Raw genomic sequence first — 20,437 nt, forward strand, 5'->3', positions numbered from 1 at the left:
TCAGAGAGAAAGCAGAGAGAAAGGGGAGGAGAGGAGACACAGTGAATAGCAAGAGAGAAAGGAGGAAGTAGGTTGGGGAGCCAAGGAAGGACGAGTCTGTTCAACTCAAATAAGAGGGTGAGTCTGTGGAAAATTGTTGGTTGATTTCAAATCAGGAGGCTTCTGGTGACTCGAGGAACAGGATACAGATGGGAGGAGGGTTGCAAAGGGCTGCAAATCCAGGAGGCGTGGAAGGAGTTGAGGTGAAGACAGGCTATTTTTGGAAGGAGTTTGACTGAAGCAGGAGAGAGGTCCATCTGGAATGTAGGGTCTGAGGATATATTGCTCGTTGTTTGGATTTTAAGTTTGTGAGTCAGGTGTGTGTGAGGTGGTGAGGGTATTTCCCTCTCTCCCTCCTTCCTTTCAACAAACGGGATAGATTTGAGGTCCTGAGGTACAGGTGTGAGTCAGTTCTGAAGCCCTCCCCTCATGGGTCTCCTCCAGTCCCCCAGGGGAGGAAGACATCTAGAAACTCACCCCTTGATGGTTCTGGACTCCTAATTGTGGGAGCTCTATCAAAAAATAAAGATCATGGCATCTAGTCCCATCACTTCATGGGAAATAGATGGGGAAACAATGGAAACAGTGACAGAATTTATTTGGGCTCCAAAATCACTGCAGATGGTGACTACAGCCATGTAATTAAAAGATGTTTGCTCCTTGGAAGAAAAGCAATGACAAACCTAGACAGTGTATTAAAAGCAGAGATATTACTTTGCCAACAAAGGTCCATCTAGTCAAAGCTATGGTTTTTCCAGTAGTCATGTATGGATGTGACAGTTGGACCATAAAAAAGCTGAGTGCCGAAAAATTGATGCTTTTAAACTGTGGTTAGGAGAAGACTCTTGAGAATCCCTTGGACAGCAAGGAGATGAAACCAGTCAATCCTAAAGGAAATCAACCCTGACTATTCATTGGAGGGACTGATGCTGAAGCTGAAGCTCCAATAGTTTGGCCACCTGATGTAAAGAGCCAACTCATTGGAAAAGACCCTGATGCTGAGAAAGATTGAAGGCAGGAGGAGAAGGGGATGACAGAGGATGAGATGGTTGAATGTTATAGCTGACTCAATGGACATGAGTTGGAGCAAACTCTGGGAGATGGTGAAGGGCAGGGAAGCCTGGTGTGTTGCAGTCCATGGGGTCACAAAGAGTCAGGCTCAAGTTAGCAAGTGAACAAGAATACTGAGAAAGTTCTTTTTTTAAAATTTTTTTAATTTTTTTTTTATTTTATTTTTTACTTTACAATTGTACAAGAATACTGAGAAAGTTCTTATCATAGTGTTTGGTTCATATAATAAACATCATGAGGACCTCTATAGTTTTATTTCTTAGGATGTGAAAGCATTCCTTACTGTTTCAACAAGTCTTTCGAGCAAAGGAGTTTAATACTAACAAAACAGCCAATTAAAGTTTGAAAAGTGTCCTTCCTAAGGAGGCCTCTGTATTTATTTTTGCCATTTCAGACGTTTCTACTTGTGATTGGTGTGATGGGCATGATGGTGGCTGTGATTCCTTGGGTTGCTATACTTGTGATTCCCTTTGGCATCATTTTCTTTGTTGTCCAGTGGTATTTCTTAAGGACATCACGAGATGTGAAACGCCTGGAATCTGCAGGTGAGTACCGGGGCTCTCAGGTTGGGATGGCAATACAGGCTGGCTTCCATTTATGCTGTAATTAACCATACCCCTGAAATTCCAGAGAGTCTATCTTCTGGAATTTCTCACTAAGTTGACATTATTGAATGTGATGGCCACTGTGAGTCAGTGTGGCCCTTAAGAGGTCAGCTGCAGCTTTGCATTTTAGCACAAAGAAGATGAATGTGAGCGCGATGAGGACAGGGACCATTCTGTCTTATTTAGGACATACTGCCTAACAGATTATCCACTCTATAAATACTTCCCTTAAAAATAAAATATTTCATCATGTTGGAAATAATGTAGAAGGAAAATAGGAGTTTTTCTTCTCCTAAAGATTACATTTTTTTCTTCTCCTACTAGAAATGACAAGGATAGCAAAAGATTAAGAAAAGGAAAGGAGACATTAAGGAAATGTATATCGGAAGTGATATATTTGAAAAATACATTCATTTACATGTCCGAGTAAGTTGCAGCTGTTAAATGTATTGGAAGTGAAGTGAAGTCACTCAGTCGTGTCCGACTCTGCGATCCCATGGACCATAGTCTACCAGGCTTCTCTGTCCATGGGATTTTCCAGGCAAGAGTACTGGAGTGGGTTGCCATTGCCTTCTCCAGGGAAATGTATTGGGAAGATAAGTCCTATTATTTTCAGCTTCACTCTTTATCGTCACCAGTATTTTGAGTGATCCCACACTGTTTGTGCTCCCTCCTTTCTCAAAACTTCTCATATAAATGATGCTCTATGGAAATAGCTATATGAGATGCTATATGGAAAATATTCCCCTAGGAGGACCCAGGACGGGGAATGTTTGGTAGGCATTTGGTCTATTACCCCAATCAGTTTCCTACTTGTAGAATAATGAGGAACAGGGACTTCTCTGGTGGTTCTGTGGATAAGATTCTGTGCTTCCACTGCAGGAGGCACAACTTCAATCCCTGGTTGGGGAACTAAGACCTCACACAGCACAGCCAAAAAAAAAAAAGAAAACCAAAATGGCAAACGCATTTTATGATGAATCCTTCTATTCTATAGGTAATCACAGATGATGAAATAATTGAATTTATCTGATTATTAATGTACATATTTCATCAATATTAAAACAAAAAAATAAAAGTAGAATTGTTATATGTTTCCTAAAAAGTAATAAGAACTATAACCACAAAATAAGGAAGGAAGATTATATCAGAGACCTGAATCATGAATAATTATTACAAATTAATACCAACTTAACCTTCTAGAAACCAAGCCAAGAAGAGAAGCATAGAATCCCATGATTCTTTGTATCTACCAAGTGGAAAAAAATCTAAGTTCATCCAGTCAAAGGAGTTTTTCCCCTTTATTGTGGCATTTGTGTGCTTTGTTTTTAATAATAAAAAATGCTTAAGAGATACTTACTCTAATTACTTGCGAAAAGAATAGTGATCATCTGTTTTATAAAAGCTTTAGAAGTTTTCACTCATCAAGAGAACTAGCTGAACTCCTGTGAGGTGTGGTCTTGTGAGGTGTTTGGATGGATGGGGAGTAGTAGAGTCCAGGTGTGTGGTGTTCTGCTGATGTGACTTGGTAGCATGGTAGGACCTGGGGAGGCAGAAGAGGAAGTGATGAGCTCCATCCAGTTTTCTGTGTAGACAAGGCCTCAGACGTTTTATGATTTGAGGGTGCACGTGAGCTGGAGTCATTCAATAGTCTTGTTGGAAAAAGCAGGTCTCTGGTACATTCCAAGAGGGGTTGTTCCAGAAGGAACATGTGATTAAGATTTATATCTAGGGAAGGGCTACTTCCCATCCACACAGAAGTGGAGAGAAGGGCACTTCCTGAGGCTTTTTTAATGAAGAAGCAGTATAGGATTTTCTCAATCTTTCATCTGAAGAATCTGAAAACTTTGGCCCCATCTCTGTGGAATATTGGAATTTTTGGTACTCTAGTAGGCTGCAGCAATGTTAGACTGTAAATTCAATCCAGATACCCCCTCCTCCACACCACAGATAACCACATGGTGGCTAGTTGATTAGAACTGTCTATGTTCTCTCTCTAGGTGGTGGGTCTATGCCATAAATAATAACACTGCTGTTTTCTCTAAATAGTAACTGATAGTATATCTTAAGGTCACTGCTGGAACCACCAGCAAAAAGAAGGACACCTGACATCTGTTTTGTAAGTTCACTTGTCTGACTGCTGTGGCCAGGAGACATAAACCTGCTTCTTCTTTGTGCTCTGAAGGACCACTGAAGTCCTGAGGTTTTGCTTCAGATCCTGCTGCCTAGTTGCCTCTAGATGCTTAGGCTGACATTTTCATCTTAATGATGAATATGCAGCTAATTATAATGGGTTTATTGAGCACATTTTTGCAAAATTGAGCATAGCAATAGTCACAGAGCAGTGCATAAAACCTGGATGGTGTTTGATTGCCTTTCTCTGCTGCTGCTAAGTCGCTTCAGTCCTGTCCGACCCTGTGTGATCCCATAGACAGCAGCCCACCAGGCTCCTCTGTCCCTGGGATTCTCCAGGCAGGAATACTGGAGCGGGTTGCCATTTCCTTCTCCAAAGCATGAAAGTGAAAAGTGAAAGTGAAGTCGCTCAGTCCTGTCTGACTCTTTGCGACCCCATGGACTGCAGCCTTCCAGGCTCCTCCGCCCATGGGATTTTCCAGGCAAGAGTACTGGAGTGGGGTGCCATTGCCTTCTCCATGCCTTTCTCTAGCCAATTCTTTTTTGTTTGCTTTTAAACTTTTTATTTTGTATTGGGGTAGAGCCAGTTAACAAACAACATTGTGATGGCTTCAGGTGAACAATGAAGGACCTCAGTCATACATATACATATATCCATTCTACCCCAAACCCCTCTCCCATCCAGGCTGCACTTAACATTCCATGTGCTACTCAGTAGATACTTGCTGGTTATCCATTTTAAATACAGCACTGTGTACACGTCCATCTGAAGCCGCCTATCTTTTCTCATTCTTTCCCCGGCAACGATAAGTTCATTCTCTAAGTATGCGAGCCTATTTCTGTTTTGTAAGTTCACTTGTACAATTTCCTATTAGATTCCACATATAAAGGATTTCATATGATATTTCTCCCTCTTTGTCTGACTTCATTCATGTGACACTCTCTAGGTCCATCCATGTTGCTGCAAATGGCATTTGTTCATTCTTTTTGGTGGTCTGGTCCACTCTGCATTTAGCAGTGCCTGAATGACGAAGTCACATGCAAATTCTGTTGGAAAGGCTGCTGTGATCAACTAGCAATGTCTGCCACAGGCTTTGGTAGCAGTGGGTTAGCACGTTGTTCAGGTGTATTCAGACCATGGATCCTTAAGTCTGCTGTTTTAAGGTGTTTTCATACAAGATTTCCAGGAACTTTGTTCAACCTCTGGTGCTTAATAAGATGTATGGTAATGGTAAAAGCTGTTAGTTATTAGCTGAGTTAGATCTGGGAGTTTTCTGAATATAAACAATTAAGTCTGGAGAAAAATGCATGTATTTACACATGGGCATCCTTAACCCTGATTTTTCTCCCTCAGAGACACTGCAGCTGTGAATAAAAGCCCAGCCTTGGGAATAAGGGGCTTCCAAAGAGTTGAACATGACAGAAAGACTGAACTGAACTAGGTGGCGCTGGTGGTTAAGAACCTGCCTCCCAGTGCAGGAGACATAACAGATGCAGGTTTGATCCCTGGGGTGGGAAGATCCCCTGGAGAAGGAATGGCAACCCACTCCAGTATTCTTGCCTGGAGAATCCCATGGATAGAGGAGACTTGTGGGCAGCAGTCCATAGGGTCGCCAAGAGTCGGGCATGACTGAAATGACTTAGTACATAGGTACAGACTTGGGAATAAAACAGAGTTGGGTCTGACATCTGTCTGCTCTACCACTTAGGTAGGTTAACTTACTTAATCTTGGGCAGTGAGTGTTCTTAATCCCTCAGTGTCTGGGATTCCTATGAGAATTTCTTGAGTTTGTTGCTTATAAAGTACTTGTGGGCTACTGCCAAAGACACCAGACCTTGAACAAGAAGAAATAAGAAAATATTAACAACTAGTGATGTGATCCCTCACCTGGAGTGTGAAGTCAAATGGGTCTTAGGAAGCATCACTACAAACAAAGCTATTGCTGGTGATCAAATTCCAGCTGAGTTATTTCAAATCCTAAAAGATGCTGTTAGTTTGCTGCGAATTCAATATGCCAGCAAATTTGGAAAACTCAGCAGTTGCCAGAGGACTGGAAAAGTCAGTTTTCATTCCTATCTCAAAGAAAGGGAATGACAGAGAATGTTCAAACTACTGCATAATTGCACTCATCTCTGTGCTAGTAAGGTAATGTTCAAAACCCTTCAAGGTAGGCTTCAACAGTACATGAACCAAGAACTACCCAGATGTGCAAGCTGGATTTAGAAAAGGCAGAGGAGCCAGAGATCAAATTGCCAACATCTGTTGGATCATAGATAAGCAAAAGAATTCCAGAAAAGCATCTATTTCTGCTTCATTAACTACATGGAAGCCTTTGGCTGTGTGGGTCACAACAACTGAAAAATTCTTGAAGAGATGGGAATACCAGACCACCATACCTGCCTCCTGAGAAACCTGCATGCAAGACAAGAAGCAACAGTAGGAACTGGACATGGAACAACAGATTGGTTCAAAATTGGGAAAGGAATACTTCAAGTCTGTACATTGTCACCTTGCTTATTTAACTTATATGCAGAATACATCATGCAAAATGCCAGGCTGGATGAATCACAAGCTGGAATCAAAATTGCTGGGAGAAATATCAACAACATCAGATATGCAGGTGATACCACTCTAATGGTAGAAAGCAAAGAAGAACTAAAGAATCTCTTGATGAAGGTGAAAGAGGAGGGTGAAAAAATCTGGTTTAAAACTCAGCATTCAAAAAACTAGATCATGGTATCCAATCCCATCCAATGATGGCAAATATATGGGGAAAAAGTGGAAACAGTGACAGACTTTATTTTCTTGGGCTCTAAAATCACTGTGGATGTTGACCAAAGTCATGAAATTAAAAGATACTTGCCCTTGGAAGAAAAACTGAAAAACCTAGACAGCATATTACAAAGCAGAGATATCACTTTGCTGACAGTGGTCTGTATAGTCAAAGGTATGGTTTGTCCAATAGTCGTGTATGGATGTGAAAGTTGGACCATAAAGAAGGTCGAGGGTGGAAGAATTGATGCTTTTGAACTTTGGTGCTGGAGGAGACTCTTGAGAGTCCCTCAGACAGCAAGGAGATCAAACCAGTCAATCGTAAAGGAAATCAATCCTGAATATTCATTGGAAGAACTGATGCTGAAACTGAAATTCCAGTACTTTGGCTACCTGATCTGAAGAGCCAACTCATTGGATAAGACCCTGATGCTGTGAAAGACTGAGGGCAGGAGGAGAAGGGGACAACAGATGATAAAATATTTAGATAGTATTACCAAGTCAATGGACATGAATTTGAGCAAACTCTGAGAGATAGTGGACAGGGAAGCCTGGCATGCTGTAGTTCATTTGGTCGCAAAGAGTCAGACATGACTTAGGGACTGAACAACAACAACTAGCAGGTCTCACGGAGCATGAATGATAACCTGCAGGAAGGCTGTCAGCCCAGGGTCCTTCCATGCAATTCCCTGGCCTCCCCCTGCTAGGGAAGTTGTGCTGGCCTTGTGGGGTTTGTTCCCAAGTGTCCTCAGGGTTGTGGAAAATGTAACTGTCAGTCACATGAGATGTAGAGTTACACGTGTCTGTGACTGCTGAGTGATGCCATGTCTGTTACATATCTGCTTCAGGATAGTGAGCTCAGTGTTTGTGGGAAAAAGGATGTTACATTGGGCAACATAATACCAGAGACTTGACATCCCCTCTTCCCCTGTACAAGTTAATTGTCTTTGCAGACCCTCCCATTCACTCATCCTGGCATCCTACTCAGCCCTAAGTGGGGTTTGAAAGAAACAGAATGGCTTTTCACAGGTGTGCATTCCCTCTGGCCCACTGTAACTCTTGGGCATGAGGTGAGGTAGGTGGTGGGATGTTTGGTTCCCTGGTGTTCAAGGGTGAGATGACACCTGGTTTCTAAAATCGACCCTGCCCACCATCCCTGATGGAGAGAATCAGTTGCAGCTTTGATCTCCCAGCAGGTGAGGGAGGCCTTGCTGAAGAGTTCGTTCCAGGATCTCCCTGGGTGAACAGTCATGTCTGCTTCCTTCTCAGAAGCCTTGTCTGTGATGAGTAGTGTTGATGATGTCACCACATTTGCTGTGGGAATGGGAGCCTGGTTGTAGTGAGTTTTCTGTGCTCTCTGGAGCTGCAGCCTTGGCATCCTCCTGACAGGGTGATGGCCCCGGAATTCACCAGTGTAATCCCTGTGAGCACCCTGCTTTCAGACTGAGTTCTGGGGTTGGATTGGGACACCTGCTGGGGTGCAGAAAAAGCGTGAACAGAGATCCAAGCCTCTCTTATTTGGAGCATGAGTTTGGTCTGTGTTTGTGTTACTCTTATAAGGACAAAGTTACAGGAAGTTAAAATAAAAAGTTATTCAACTTAATGAAGACAGAGAGCCTTGTGGGTGCTGAAATGAGAACACAGGCACACAACTGGATGACCAAAGGCAAAGCACCACTGACTCACTTTCAGCTCTCTGCCTGAACAACATACAAAAGGGAAATGTTAGATCATGTTCTGGTTCAGAAAAGGTTTTTCCTTTAAGTCAGTGTCACAGGTGGAGCCCTAATAGTTATGGTTCCCCCAGGTGGAAAGAGCACCAGGGTCCAGTGGATGCTCAACTGGCCTCCAGCCCAAGCTGTCCTCCCCCAGCCAGGGGTTCCTACCCTTTCTGAGCGCCAGTGTCTCACAGTAGGAAGCCTGCTCTTTCCTTGCTGGTAGAACTGAGGACAGTAAGCATAAGAGGAGGCTCTGTCTTTGCCCCCTTGTACCTCAGCCCCCACCCTCAATGCAGTGCCCATGTGCACATTGCTACTGATTACACTGTCACCCAGACAGATGTTCGGATGTTAGGCTAAGGAGTCAGGCCCTGAAAATAATTTGGAGTTCTCCCCCTTGACTTTTTTCCCTTTCATTTTATAAAATCTGCATAGCCACCTGCAAGATAAGTGATCTTAACTTCTAAACACCCAGGTTTTACTAACAGCTCTTCTCAGGAGATGCACATGTAACAAGGTGATATTGGTATTTCCTGCTGATAAAACACAAGTTATCATTCATCCCGGACAGAGGTCACAGTGTCACAGTCTGCCACTGACAACAGCAAGTTACAGCCTTGTTCACGGTGGAGAATGAGAACTGTAAGGGGTCCTCCCTGCCCTGCAGCCCACCTGCTCCCTGATGGGCAGGAGCCTGACCCTGGTGCTCGTGGTCAGTGTGCTCTTAGAGAAGATGTCAGGAAACGAACGACCAGTCATATGACAGTAGAACCCAAACCCACATGAAGCAACTCAAAAGAGAATGGACACTAAGGCCACTGTCAGATTCTAAAAAGGTGATGTGAGTGTCACATGCCGCAGTGACCTCCAAACACCAGGACAGGTATCCAGCAGGGCAGTTGTAAAAATATCCATCAGGTTCCTGGAATGGAAGTCAAAGGCTCCTCATCTGCCGGGCCCTGAGCACAGAAGGGCAGTGCAGTGCCGGGTGCTCCGTGACCCGCACAGAGGCTCCTGGTGCAGGGGCAGGGGGAGGCCCAAGACGGGGGAGGCAGCGGAATGTCCCCTCCCTTACTCATCTCACCCTGTCCTGGGTCTGGCTCTGGTGTAGGGTGGGGCATGTACTGACTCTATCCCAGCCTTTAGGCTAGTCATCTGAGGTGGAGACAGCATACAGGTAGCTCACCAAAGTTCAGTGAATTAAAGTTCACTGAATTAAAGTTCTAAAGTTCATTAAAAGTTCTAATGAATTAAAGTTCTAATGAATTAAATTTTGGAATGCCACTGACTCATAAATTAGTGAATAATTACTCAGTGAGGAAAAAGAATGAAATACTGCCATTTTCAGCAACATAGATGGAAAGAATATTTTTCTTAGTAAAGTAATTCAGAGAAAAACAAATATGATATGTCATCACTTATACGTGGAATCTAAAAAGTAAAAGACCGTATATAAAACAGAAATAGACTCAGATACAGAAAACAAACTTATGGTTACCAAAGGGGACTGGGAGGGAGGAACAAATTAGGAACATGGGATTAACAGATAAACACTACCATGTAAAATAGGTAAGCAACAAGGATTGGCTATAAAGCATGGAATTTTATTCAGTATCTTGTAATAACCTATAATAGAATATAATCAGAAAAAATAAGTGACTCACTGTACTATATACCTGAAACTAACACATTGTTGTAAGTCAACTATCCTTCAATATGTTTTTAAAAACACTGTGAACAATTTCCACATGGAGAGATGCCAGAAGAATTTGGAGGGAGGTGTATTTGAGAGGACCTTGATGAATTAATTAATAAAGAGTTCCTTTACATAAATCTAGCTTCAGTTTGAATTTGGTCAAAGGTGAGTTCAAAGAAAATCTTTAATGTCCAGGTTGTTAAAGTGAAGGTTGGTGTGAACAGGAGTTTCAGGGTCACATGGAGGATCCTTTCTAAAAGGAGCAGCTTCCTTCCCCAGGCAGCCCTCCAGGAAGCCCTGGGTGTGCCCTTTGGCGGGACGTGTGACCACAGAGCCTGGGAGGCAGTGGTTTCCTCATATCCAGCCTTCCTGACTTTCTCTGTCATGTGTCTGTCTCTGCTTCCCCAGCACAGAGTCCAGTGTTTTCTCACTTAGCATCTTCTCTCCGGGGACTCGGGACCATCCGGGCATACAAAGCCGAACACAAGTTTCAGAAACTGTTCGACGCACACCAGGATTTGCACTCAGGTCTGTAAGTTTCTGGAGATGATTTCAAAGGATGAGATCTGCTGCCTTCTGAGGCCTGACCTTCTTCTCAGGTGGTCTGGCTGCTCTCACCTATCTCTGTGCTGCCCCTCACTCCCCTCTGCACACCTGCCTCCCCCAGCCCTTCCTCTCAGCATCCCTCTGCGTGCCCCTCTTCCCCATCACCCCCTACTTTTCTCCCCTGCCTTGTTTGCGTTGTCCTTTGTCCTTCCATCACTGTGCCCTGTGGCTTTCTCTCTCTTTAGGGCAGGAGTTAAGAAACTTTTTCTGTTTGTTTTTTTTTTTTTTTGTAAAGATCCAGGTAGAATATAGTGTAGGCTTTTTGTACTATACTGTCTCTAATGCAGCTACTCACCTTTGCTGTTGTAGCACAAAGACAGGCAAAGAAAATATGTCAGCAAATGGCCATGGCTGTGTTCCAGTAAAACTTTACAGAACCAGGTGGTGGCTGTTCTTGACCCACAGGCTTTAGTTTATTGACTCTCTTTTCAGAGTATGCAGGGTGGCAGATGTGACTGAGGAATATAATTTCCTGATTTGCCACCCACTTGATCATACTTTGTATCAATGAATTTTTTTCTAGGAAGAAATTTCAGAATTTCCACTAAGTCTGTAAAATTTTGACCTATCTCTAAAATCTTTATTCTGTTTTGAAGATAATGACTGCATTTAAAAAGCCACGTGCAGATCTTGTTAGCTGATGGTCCTTTAGATATTGGCTCCTAAAAGTAGACACATGTAGAGTCGTGTAATGAGAACAGAAGGTGCTGGAAACAGTGTGAGCTGTGCTGTCTGCTATCAGAGAGCTGGGAAGAGTCGACATGTGAGAGGATGACCTTCACGTTGAGGTCTAGCACTGCCAGAAATGTGCGGATTATAAATTTTTCCCTTTTTCCTTGTGATTGTATTTCTGTTGATAACCAGTGAGTCGAGGTTTTCAATGCATGCTTCTCACAAAGGTGCTGGACTGATTCTATAGGTGCTATGTGTTGTCTTTGTCAGAACTTAGCTTTCTGGAATCTTCAGTTTCCTTGAATGTGTAACTTTGCTGTCCTACTTTGTGTAAATGTTTACCTAAGAAAAATGCTCTCCTTCATTAGAAGCAGCTAACATGGTTTTTATGTTTATACATTATATTATGGTTCACAAATCCAGAGGCTTGTTTCCTGCTTTTGACGATGTCCCAACAGCTCGCTATGTATCTGGATGTCATCTGTGCCATCTTTGTCACTATTGTTGCCTTTGCGGCCCTGATTCTGGCAGATAGTAAGTAAAAATCTGAATATTTATGAAATGCTTACAGTTTATAGCTTCATTTCCAGTTATTAATTTAAACTCTTGCCACTTGTCTAATATATACTCTTTGATTCTAATGAATAGTATTAAAGTGTTTGTAGCATGTGACCCACAAATGACTTCCGTGATCCATGTGAAGTCATTTGCATCTTGATGAGAACTTTTATCTTTTTTTCCATTTATTTATTTACAACAGATCCTTGTTGAGACCTTTAAAAAAAGATTTATTGACATTTATTTGCTTTACAATATTGTATTAGTTTCAAATATACAGTCAAGTGAATCTGTTATTGTGTGCTTGTCTCTAAGCCATGTCAGCTCTTTGAGACTCCATGGACTGTAGCCTGCTAGGCTCCTCTGTCCATGGGATTTTCCAGACAAGAATGCTGAAGTGGGTTGCCATTTTCTTCAGGGGATCTTCCCGACTCAGAGATCAAACCTGTGTCTTTTGCATTAGCAGGCAGATTCTTTTTTTGTTTGTTTGTTTTTTTGGTAACCCATTTTATTTTTTGTTTTATTAATTTATTTTTAATATAAATTTATTTATTTTAATTGGAGGCTAATTACATTACAATATTGTGTTGGTTTTGCCATACATCAACATGAATCTGCCACGGGTGTACACGTGTTCCCCATCCTGAACCCCACTCCCAACCTTCCTCCCCATACCATCCCTTTGGGTCATCCCAGTGCACCAGCCCTGAGCATCCTGTATCATGCATTGAACCTAGACTGGCAATTTGTTTCACATATGACATTATACATGTTACAATGCCATTCTCCCAAATCATCCCACCCTCTCCCTCTCCCACAGAGTCCAAAAGACTGTTCTATACGTCTGTGTCTCTTTTGCTGTCTCACATACAGGGTTATCGTTACCATCTTTCTAAATTCCATATATATGCGTTAGTATACTGTATTGGTGTTTTTCTTTCTGGTTTACTTCGCTCTGTATAATAGGCTCCAGTTTCATCCACCTCATTAGAACTGATTCAAATGTATTCTTTTTAATGGCTGAGTAATACTCCATTGTGTATACGTACCACAGCTTTCTTATCCATTCGTCTGCTGATGGACATCTAGGTTGCTTCCATGTCCTGGCTATTATAAATAGTGCTGCGATGAATATTGGGGTACATGTGTCTCTTTCAATTCTGGTTTCCTTGGTGTGTATGCCCAGCAGTGGGATTGCTGGGTTGTATGGCAGTTCTATTTCCAGTTTTTTAAGGAATCTCCACACTGTTCTCCATAGTGGCTGTACTAGTTTGCATTCCCACCAACAGTGTAAGAGGGTTCCCTTTTCTCCACACCCTCTCCAGCATTTATTGCTTGTAGACTTTTGGATTGCAGGCATTCTGACTGGCATGAAATCATACCTCATTGTGGTTTTGATTTGCATTTCTCTGATAATGAGTGATGTTGATCATCTTTTCGTGTGTTAGCCATCTGTATGTCTTCTTTGGAGAAATGTCTGTTCTGTTCTTTGGCCCATTTTTTGATTGGGTCTTTTATTTTTCTGGAATTGAGCTGCAGGTGTTCCTTGTATATTTTTGAGATTAATTCTTTATAAGTTGCTTAATTTACTGTTATTTTCTCCCATTCTGAAAGCTGTCTTTTCACCTTGTTTACAGTTTCCTTTGTTGTGCAGAAGCTTTTAAACATAATTGTTTATGTTTGCTTTTATTTCCAATATTCTGGGAGGTGAGTCATAGAGGATCCTGCTGTGATTTATGTCAGAGAGTGTTTTGCCTATGTTTTCCTCTAGGAATTTTATAGTTTCTGGTCTTATGTTTAGATCTTTAATCCATTTTGAGTTTATTTTTGTGTATGGTGTTAGAAAGTGTTCTACTTTCATTCTTTTACAAGTGGTTGACCAGTTTTCCCAGCACCACTTGTTAAAGAGATTATCTTTTCTCCATTGTATATTCTTGCCTCCTTTGTCAAAGATAAGGTGTTGTTCAGTTCAGTTCAGTCTCCCAGTCATGTTCGACTCTGCGACCCCATGAATCTCAGCATGCCAGGCCTCCCTGTCCATCACCAATTCCTGGAGTTCACTCAGATTCACGTCCATTGAGTCAGTGATGCCATCCAGCCATCTCATCCTCTGTCGTCCCCTTCTCCTGCCCCCAATCCCTCCCAGCGTCAGAGTCTTTTCCAGTGAGTCAACTCTTCACATGAGGTGGCCAAAGTACTGGAGTTTCAGCTTTAGCATCATTCCTTCCAAAGAAATCCCAGGGCTGATCTCCTTCAGAATGGACTGGTTGGATCTCCTTGCAGTCCAAGGGACTCTCAAGAGTCTTCTCCAACACCACAGTTCAAAAGCGTCAATTCTTTGGCGCTCAGCCTTCTTCACAGTCCAACTCTCACATCCATACATGACTACTGGAAAAACCATAGCCTTGACTAGATGGACCTTAGTCGGCAAAGTAATATCTCTGCTTTTGAATGTGCTATCTAGGTTGGTCATAACTTTTCTTCCAAGGAGTAAGCATCTTTTAATTTCATGGCTGCAGTCAGCATCTGCAGTGATTTTGGAGCCCCCCAAAATAAAGTCTGACACTGTTTCCGCTGTTTCCCCATCTATTTCCCGTGAAGTGATGGGACTGGATGCCATGATCTTCATTTTCTGAATGTTGAGCTTTAAGCCAACTTTTTCACTGTCCTTCACCTTCATCAAGAGGCTTTTTAGTTCCTCTTCACTTTCTGCCATAAGGGTGGTGTCCATAGTTGTGTGGATTTATCTCTGGGTGTTCTATTTTGTTCCATTGATCTATGTTTCTGTTTTTGTGCCAGTACCATACTGTCTTGATGACTGTGGCTTTGTAGTAGAGCCTGATGTCAGGCAGGTTGATTCCTCCAGTTCCATTCTTCTTTCTCAAGATTGCTTTGGCTATTCGAGTTTTTTTATATTTTCATACAAATTGTGAAATTATTTGTTCTAGCTCTGTGAAAAATACCATTGGTAGCTTGATAGGGATTGCATTGAATCTATATATTGCTTTGGGTAATATACTCATGTTCACTATATTGATTTGTCCAACCCATGAACACGGTATATTTCTCCATCTATTAGTGTCCTCTTTGATTTCTTTCATCAGTGTTTTATAGATTTCTATATATAGGTCTTTAGTTTCTTTAGGTAGATATATTCCTAAGTATTTTATTCTTTTCATTCCAATGCTGAATGGAATTATTTCCTTAATATCTCTTTCTATTTTCTCGTTATTAATGTATAGGAATGCAAGGGATTTCTGTGTGTTGATTTTATATCCTGCAACTTTACTATATTCATTGATTAGCTCTAGTAATTTTCTGGTGGAGTCTTTAGGGTTTTCTATGTAGAGGATCATGTCATCTGCAAACAGTGAGAGTTTTACTTCTTTTCCAATTTGGATTCCTTTTATTCCTTTTTCTGCTCTGATTGCTGTGGCCAAAACTTCCAAAACTATGTTGAGTAGTAATGGTGAAAATGAGCACCCTTGTCTTGTTCATAACTTTAGGGGAAATGCTTTCAGTTTTTCACCATTGAGGATAATGTTTGCTGTGGGTTTGTCATATATAGTTTTTATTATGTTGAGGTATGTTCCTTCTATTCCTGCTTTCTGGAGAGTTTTTATCATAAATGGATGTTGAATTTTGTCAAAGGCCTTCTCTGAATCTATTGAGATAATCATATGGCTTTTATTTTTCAATTTGTTAATGTGGTGAACTACATTGACTGATTTGTGGGTATTGAAGAATCGTTGCATCCTTGGGATAAAGCCCATTTGCTCATGATGTATGATCTTTTTAATGTGTTGTTGAATTCTGATTGCTAGAATTTTGTTAAGGATTTTTGCATCTATGTTCATCAGTGATATTGGCCTGTAGTTTTCCTTTTTTGTGGCATCTTTGTCCGGTTTCGGTATTAGGGTGATGGTGGCCTCATAGAATGAGTTTGGAAGTTTACCTTCCTCTGCAATTTTCTGAAAGAGTTTGAGTAGGATAGGTGTTAGCTCTTCTCTAAATTTTTGGTAGAATTCAGCTGTGGAGCTATCTGGACCTGGGCTTTTGTTTGCTGGAAGGTTTCTGATTACAGTTTCAATGTCTGTGCTTGTGATGGGTCTGTTAAGATTTTCTATTTCTTCCTGGTTCAGTTTTGGAAAGTTGTACTTTTCTAAGAATTTGTCCGTTTCTTCCAAGTTGTCCATTTTATTGGCATATAATTGCTGATAGTAGTCTCTTATGATCCTTTGTATTTCTGTGTTATCTGTTGTGATCTCTCCATTTTCATTTCTAGTTTTATTGATTTGGTTTTTCTCCCTTTGTTTCTTGATGAGTCTGGCTAATGGTTTGTCAATTTTATTTGTCCTTTCAAAGAATCAGCTTTTGGCTTTATTGATTTTTGCTGTGGTCCCTTTTGTTTCTTTTGCATCTATTTCTGCCCTAATTGTTAAGATTTCTTCCCTTCTACTAACCCTGGGGTTCTTCATTTCTTCCTTTTCTAGTTGCTTTAGGTGTAAAGTTAGATTATTTATTTGACTTTTTTCTTGTTTCTTGAAGTATGCCTGTATTGCTATGAACCTTCCCCTAAGCACTGCTTTTACAGTGTCCCACAGGTTTTGGGTTGTTGTGTTTTCATTTTCATTCATTTCTATGCATATTTTGATTTTTTTGGATTTCTTCTGTGATTTGTTGGTTATTCAGCAGCCTGTTGTTCAGCCTCCCTATGTTGGAATTTGTAATAGTTTTTCTCCTGTAATTGAGATGTAATCTTACTGCATTGTGGTCAGAAAAGGTACTTGGAATGATTTCAGTTTTTTTGAATTTACCAAGGTTAGATTTATGGCCCAGGATGTGATCTATCCTGGAAAAGGTTTCATGTGCACTTGAGAAAAAGGTGAAATTCATTGTTTTATGGTGAAATGTCCTATAGATATCAATTAGGTCTAACTGGTCTATTGTATCATATAAAGTTTGTGTTTCCTTGTTAATTTTCTGTTTAGTTGATCTATCCATAGATGTGAGTGGGGTATTAAAGTCTCCCACTATTATAGTGTTATTGTTAATTTCCTCTTTCATACTTGTTAGCATTTGTCTTACATATTGTGGTTCTCCTATGTTGGGTGCATATATATTTATAATTGTTATATCTTCTTCTTGGATTGATCCATTGATCATTATGTAGTGTCCTTCTTTGTCTCTTTTCACAGCCTTTGTTTTAAAGTCTATTTTATCTGAGATGAGTATTGTTACTCCTGCTTTCCTTGGGTCTCTATTTGCATGGAATATCTTTTTCCAGCCCTTCACTCTCAGTCTGTATGTGTGCCTTGTTTTGAGGTGGGTCTCTTGTAGACAACATATATAGGGGTATTGTTTTTGTATCCATTCAGCCAGTCTTTGAATTTTGGTTGGGGCATTCAACCCATTTATGTTTGAGGTAATTATTGATAAGTATGATCATGTTGCATTTACTTTATTGTTTTGGGTTCGAGTTTATACTCCGTTTTTGTGTTTCCTGTCTAAAGAAGATCCTTTAGCATTTGTTGGAGAACTGGTTTGGTGGTGCTGAATTCTCTGTGCTTTAGCTTGTCTGTAAAGCTTTTGATTTCTCTTTCATATTTGAATGAGATCCTTGCTGGGTACAGTAATCTGGGCTGCAGGTTATTTTCTTTTTTCACTTTAAGTATGTCCTGCCATTCCCTCCTGTCCTGAAGAGTTTCTACTGAAAGAGCAGCTGTTATCCTTATGGGAATCCCCTTGTGTGTTATTTGTTGTGTTCCCTTTGCTGCTTTTAATATTTGTTCTTTGTGTTTGATCTTTGTTAATTTGATTAATATCTGTCTTGGGGTGTTTTGCCTCGGGTTTATCTTATTTGGGACTCTCTGGGTTTCTTGGACTTGGATGATTATTTCCTTCCCCATTTTAGGGAAGTTTTCAACTGTTATCTCCTCAAGAATTTTCTCATGGTCTTTCTTTTTGTCTTCTTCTTATGGGACTCCTATGATTTGAATGTTGGGGCATTTAACATTGTCCCAGAAGTCTCTGAGATTGTCCTCATTTATTTTAATTCATTCTTCTTTTCTCCTTTCTGATTCATTTATTTCTACCATTGTATCTTCTGCCTCACTAATCCTATCTTCTGCCTCCATTATTCTACTATTTGTTCCCTCCAGAGTGTTTTTTATATCATTTTTTGATTGTTCATTATATATTGACTCTTTTTTCTAGGTCCTTGTTAAACCTTTCTTGCATCTTCTCAATCCTTGTCTCTAGGCTATTTATCCATGATTCCATTTTGTTTTCAAGATTTTGGATCATTTTCACTATCATTATTCAGAATTCTTTATCAGGTAGATTCCTTATCTCTTCCTCTTTTGTTTGGTTTGGTAGGCACGTACCCTATTCCTTTACCTTCTGGGTATTCCTCTGTCTCTTCATCTTGTTATATTGCTGAGTTTGGGGTGGCCTTTCTGTATTCTGGAAGTTTGTGGAGTTCTCTTTATTGTGGAATTTCCTCTCTGTGGGTGGGCTTGTACGGGTGGCTTGTCAAGGTTTCCTGGTTAGGGAAGCTTGTGTCGGTGTTCTGGTGGGTGGAGCTGAATTTCTTCTCTCTGGAGGGCGATGAAATTTCCAGTAATGAGTTATGAGATGTCAATGGGTTTGGAGTGACTTTGGGCAGCCTGTATATTGAAGCTCAGGGCTGTGTTCCTGTGTTGCTGGAGAATTTGCCTGGTATGTCTTGCTCTGGAACTTGTTGACCATTGGGTGGTGCTTGGTTTCAGTATAGGTATGGAGGTGTTTGATGAGCTCCTGTCGATTAATGTTCCCTGGAGTCAGGGGTTCTCTGGTGTTCTCAGGATTTGGACTTAAGCCTCCTGCTTCTGATTTTCAGTCTTATTTTTACAGTAGCATCAAGACTTCTCCGTCTATACAGCACCATTGATAAAACATCTAGGTTAAAGGTGCAAGGTTTCTCCACAGTGAGGGACACCCAGAGATGTTCACAGAGTTACATGGAGAAGAGAAGAGGGAGGAGGGAGATAGAGGTGACCAGGAGGAGAAGAGGGGGAATCAAAAGGCACGAGAGCAACTAGCCAGTAATCACTTCCTTATGTGCACTCCATAGTCTGGACTGCTCAGAGATGTTCACGGAGTTACACAGAGAAGAGAAGATGGAGGAGGGAGATAGAGGGAACCAGGAGGAGAAGAGGGGGAATCAAAAGTGGAGAGAGAAATCTAGCCAGTAATCACTTTCGTATGTGCTCTCCACAGTCTGGATCCCTCAGAGATGTTCACAGAGTTACATAGAGAAGAGAAGAGGGAGGAGGGAGATAGAGGTGACCAGGATGAGGCAAAGTGGAATCAAAAGAGGAGAGAGCAAGCTAACCAGTAATCACTTCCTTATGTGAGCTTCACAGTCTGGACCACTCAGAGATGTTCATGGAGTTATACAGAGAATGAAGAGGGAGGTAGGAGACAGAGGTGGCTAGGAGGATAAAGGGGGAATCAAAAGGAGATAGACAGATCCAGCCAATAATCAGTTCCCTAAGTGTTTTCCACCATCTGGAACTCACAAAGAGATTCACAGAGTTGGGTAGAGAACAGAAGGGGCAGGGAGGAGATAGAGGCCACCTGGTGGAGAAAAAGGAGAGTCCAAAGAGGGAGAGAGCAGTCAAGCCAGTAATCTTGCTCCAAAGTAAAAATGGGTACTGAAAATTGATTTCTTAAAGGTACAAAATTGATAACAAATACCAAAAGTCAAAGATTTAAAATCTAGAGTAGAGGTTGGATTTTCAAAATTACAATATTAAAGAAAAAAAAAAAACAAATTCACAAAAATTATAAAATATATGAAGTTTGCTTTAAAATATAGGGTATCTCTTTTTTTTTTTTGCAAAGTAATAGTAGGTTATAAAAATGAAAATTAAATGAGTCATAGAGGACTTAAAAATTAAAAAAATTTAAAAAAGATTAAAGAATGATAGTAAAAATATATCTAGGACTTTCTCTGGTGGTGTTGTGGGCAGTGTGGGGTCAGTTCATTTTCGGATGGTTCCTTGATCCGTATATTTCTCAAGATTTATAGGCCCCGTCCTATGTAGTCAGTACTAACTACAGGGTTTTAATCTGTCGCACCTGTCACTTCCAAGGAGGCTCCCTCTTTTTTAGCCTTTTCTGTTTGCTGGTCTCTTCAGTGTCTAATTTCCACCCTGACACAAGAGGGTGGTGGTGGGCACTTTTTTAGGCTCACTTGTTCAGTCGTGCTGTGGGAGGAAGGGACTCTGCAAACAAATAACACTGGTGTGTGCTCACAGTGTCTCAGCCACACTGGGTTTGTCCCCACTCACGGCGTGTGTGGTTTCCCAGTCTACTCTGCTTAGGCTCTAGGTTGCTCTGCCGGGAATTGTCTGAGGCCAGCCCTGGGTTATTTGCACTTCCCAGGTCTAAGCTGCTCAGGTTCAGGTACTTGGGTAGTTCTCAGAGGTGCAGACTCAGTTTGGCCTGCATTTTGTGCCCTTCCCAGGTCCGAGCAGCTCAGGTGACCAAGTGTTTGGCGAGTGCGGTCGCTGCAACTTAT

The 20,437-nt window shown here is 41.2% G+C and overlaps 1 protein-coding gene across 1 annotated transcript in view; it reads left to right on the forward strand.

Annotated features, from left to right (window-relative positions):
• LOC138088944 (ATP-binding cassette sub-family C member 4-like) overlaps positions 1–20,437 on the forward strand; it is a 143,920-nt gene that overhangs the window by 71,243 nt on the left and 52,240 nt on the right. Inside the window, exons 20-22 of the mRNA XM_068984201.1 lie at positions 1,505–1,655; positions 10,444–10,563; positions 11,737–11,847. Of these exons, the coding sequence (XP_068840302.1) occupies positions 1,505–1,655; positions 10,444–10,563; positions 11,737–11,847 (382 nt within the window). The remainder of the gene's footprint in view (positions 1–1,504; positions 1,656–10,443; positions 10,564–11,736; positions 11,848–20,437) is intronic.

Source organism: Capricornis sumatraensis, chromosome 12 (assembly GCF_032405125.1).
Source record: "Capricornis sumatraensis isolate serow.1 chromosome 12, serow.2, whole genome shotgun sequence".
Taxonomy (NCBI): domain Eukaryota; kingdom Metazoa; phylum Chordata; class Mammalia; order Artiodactyla; family Bovidae; genus Capricornis; species Capricornis sumatraensis.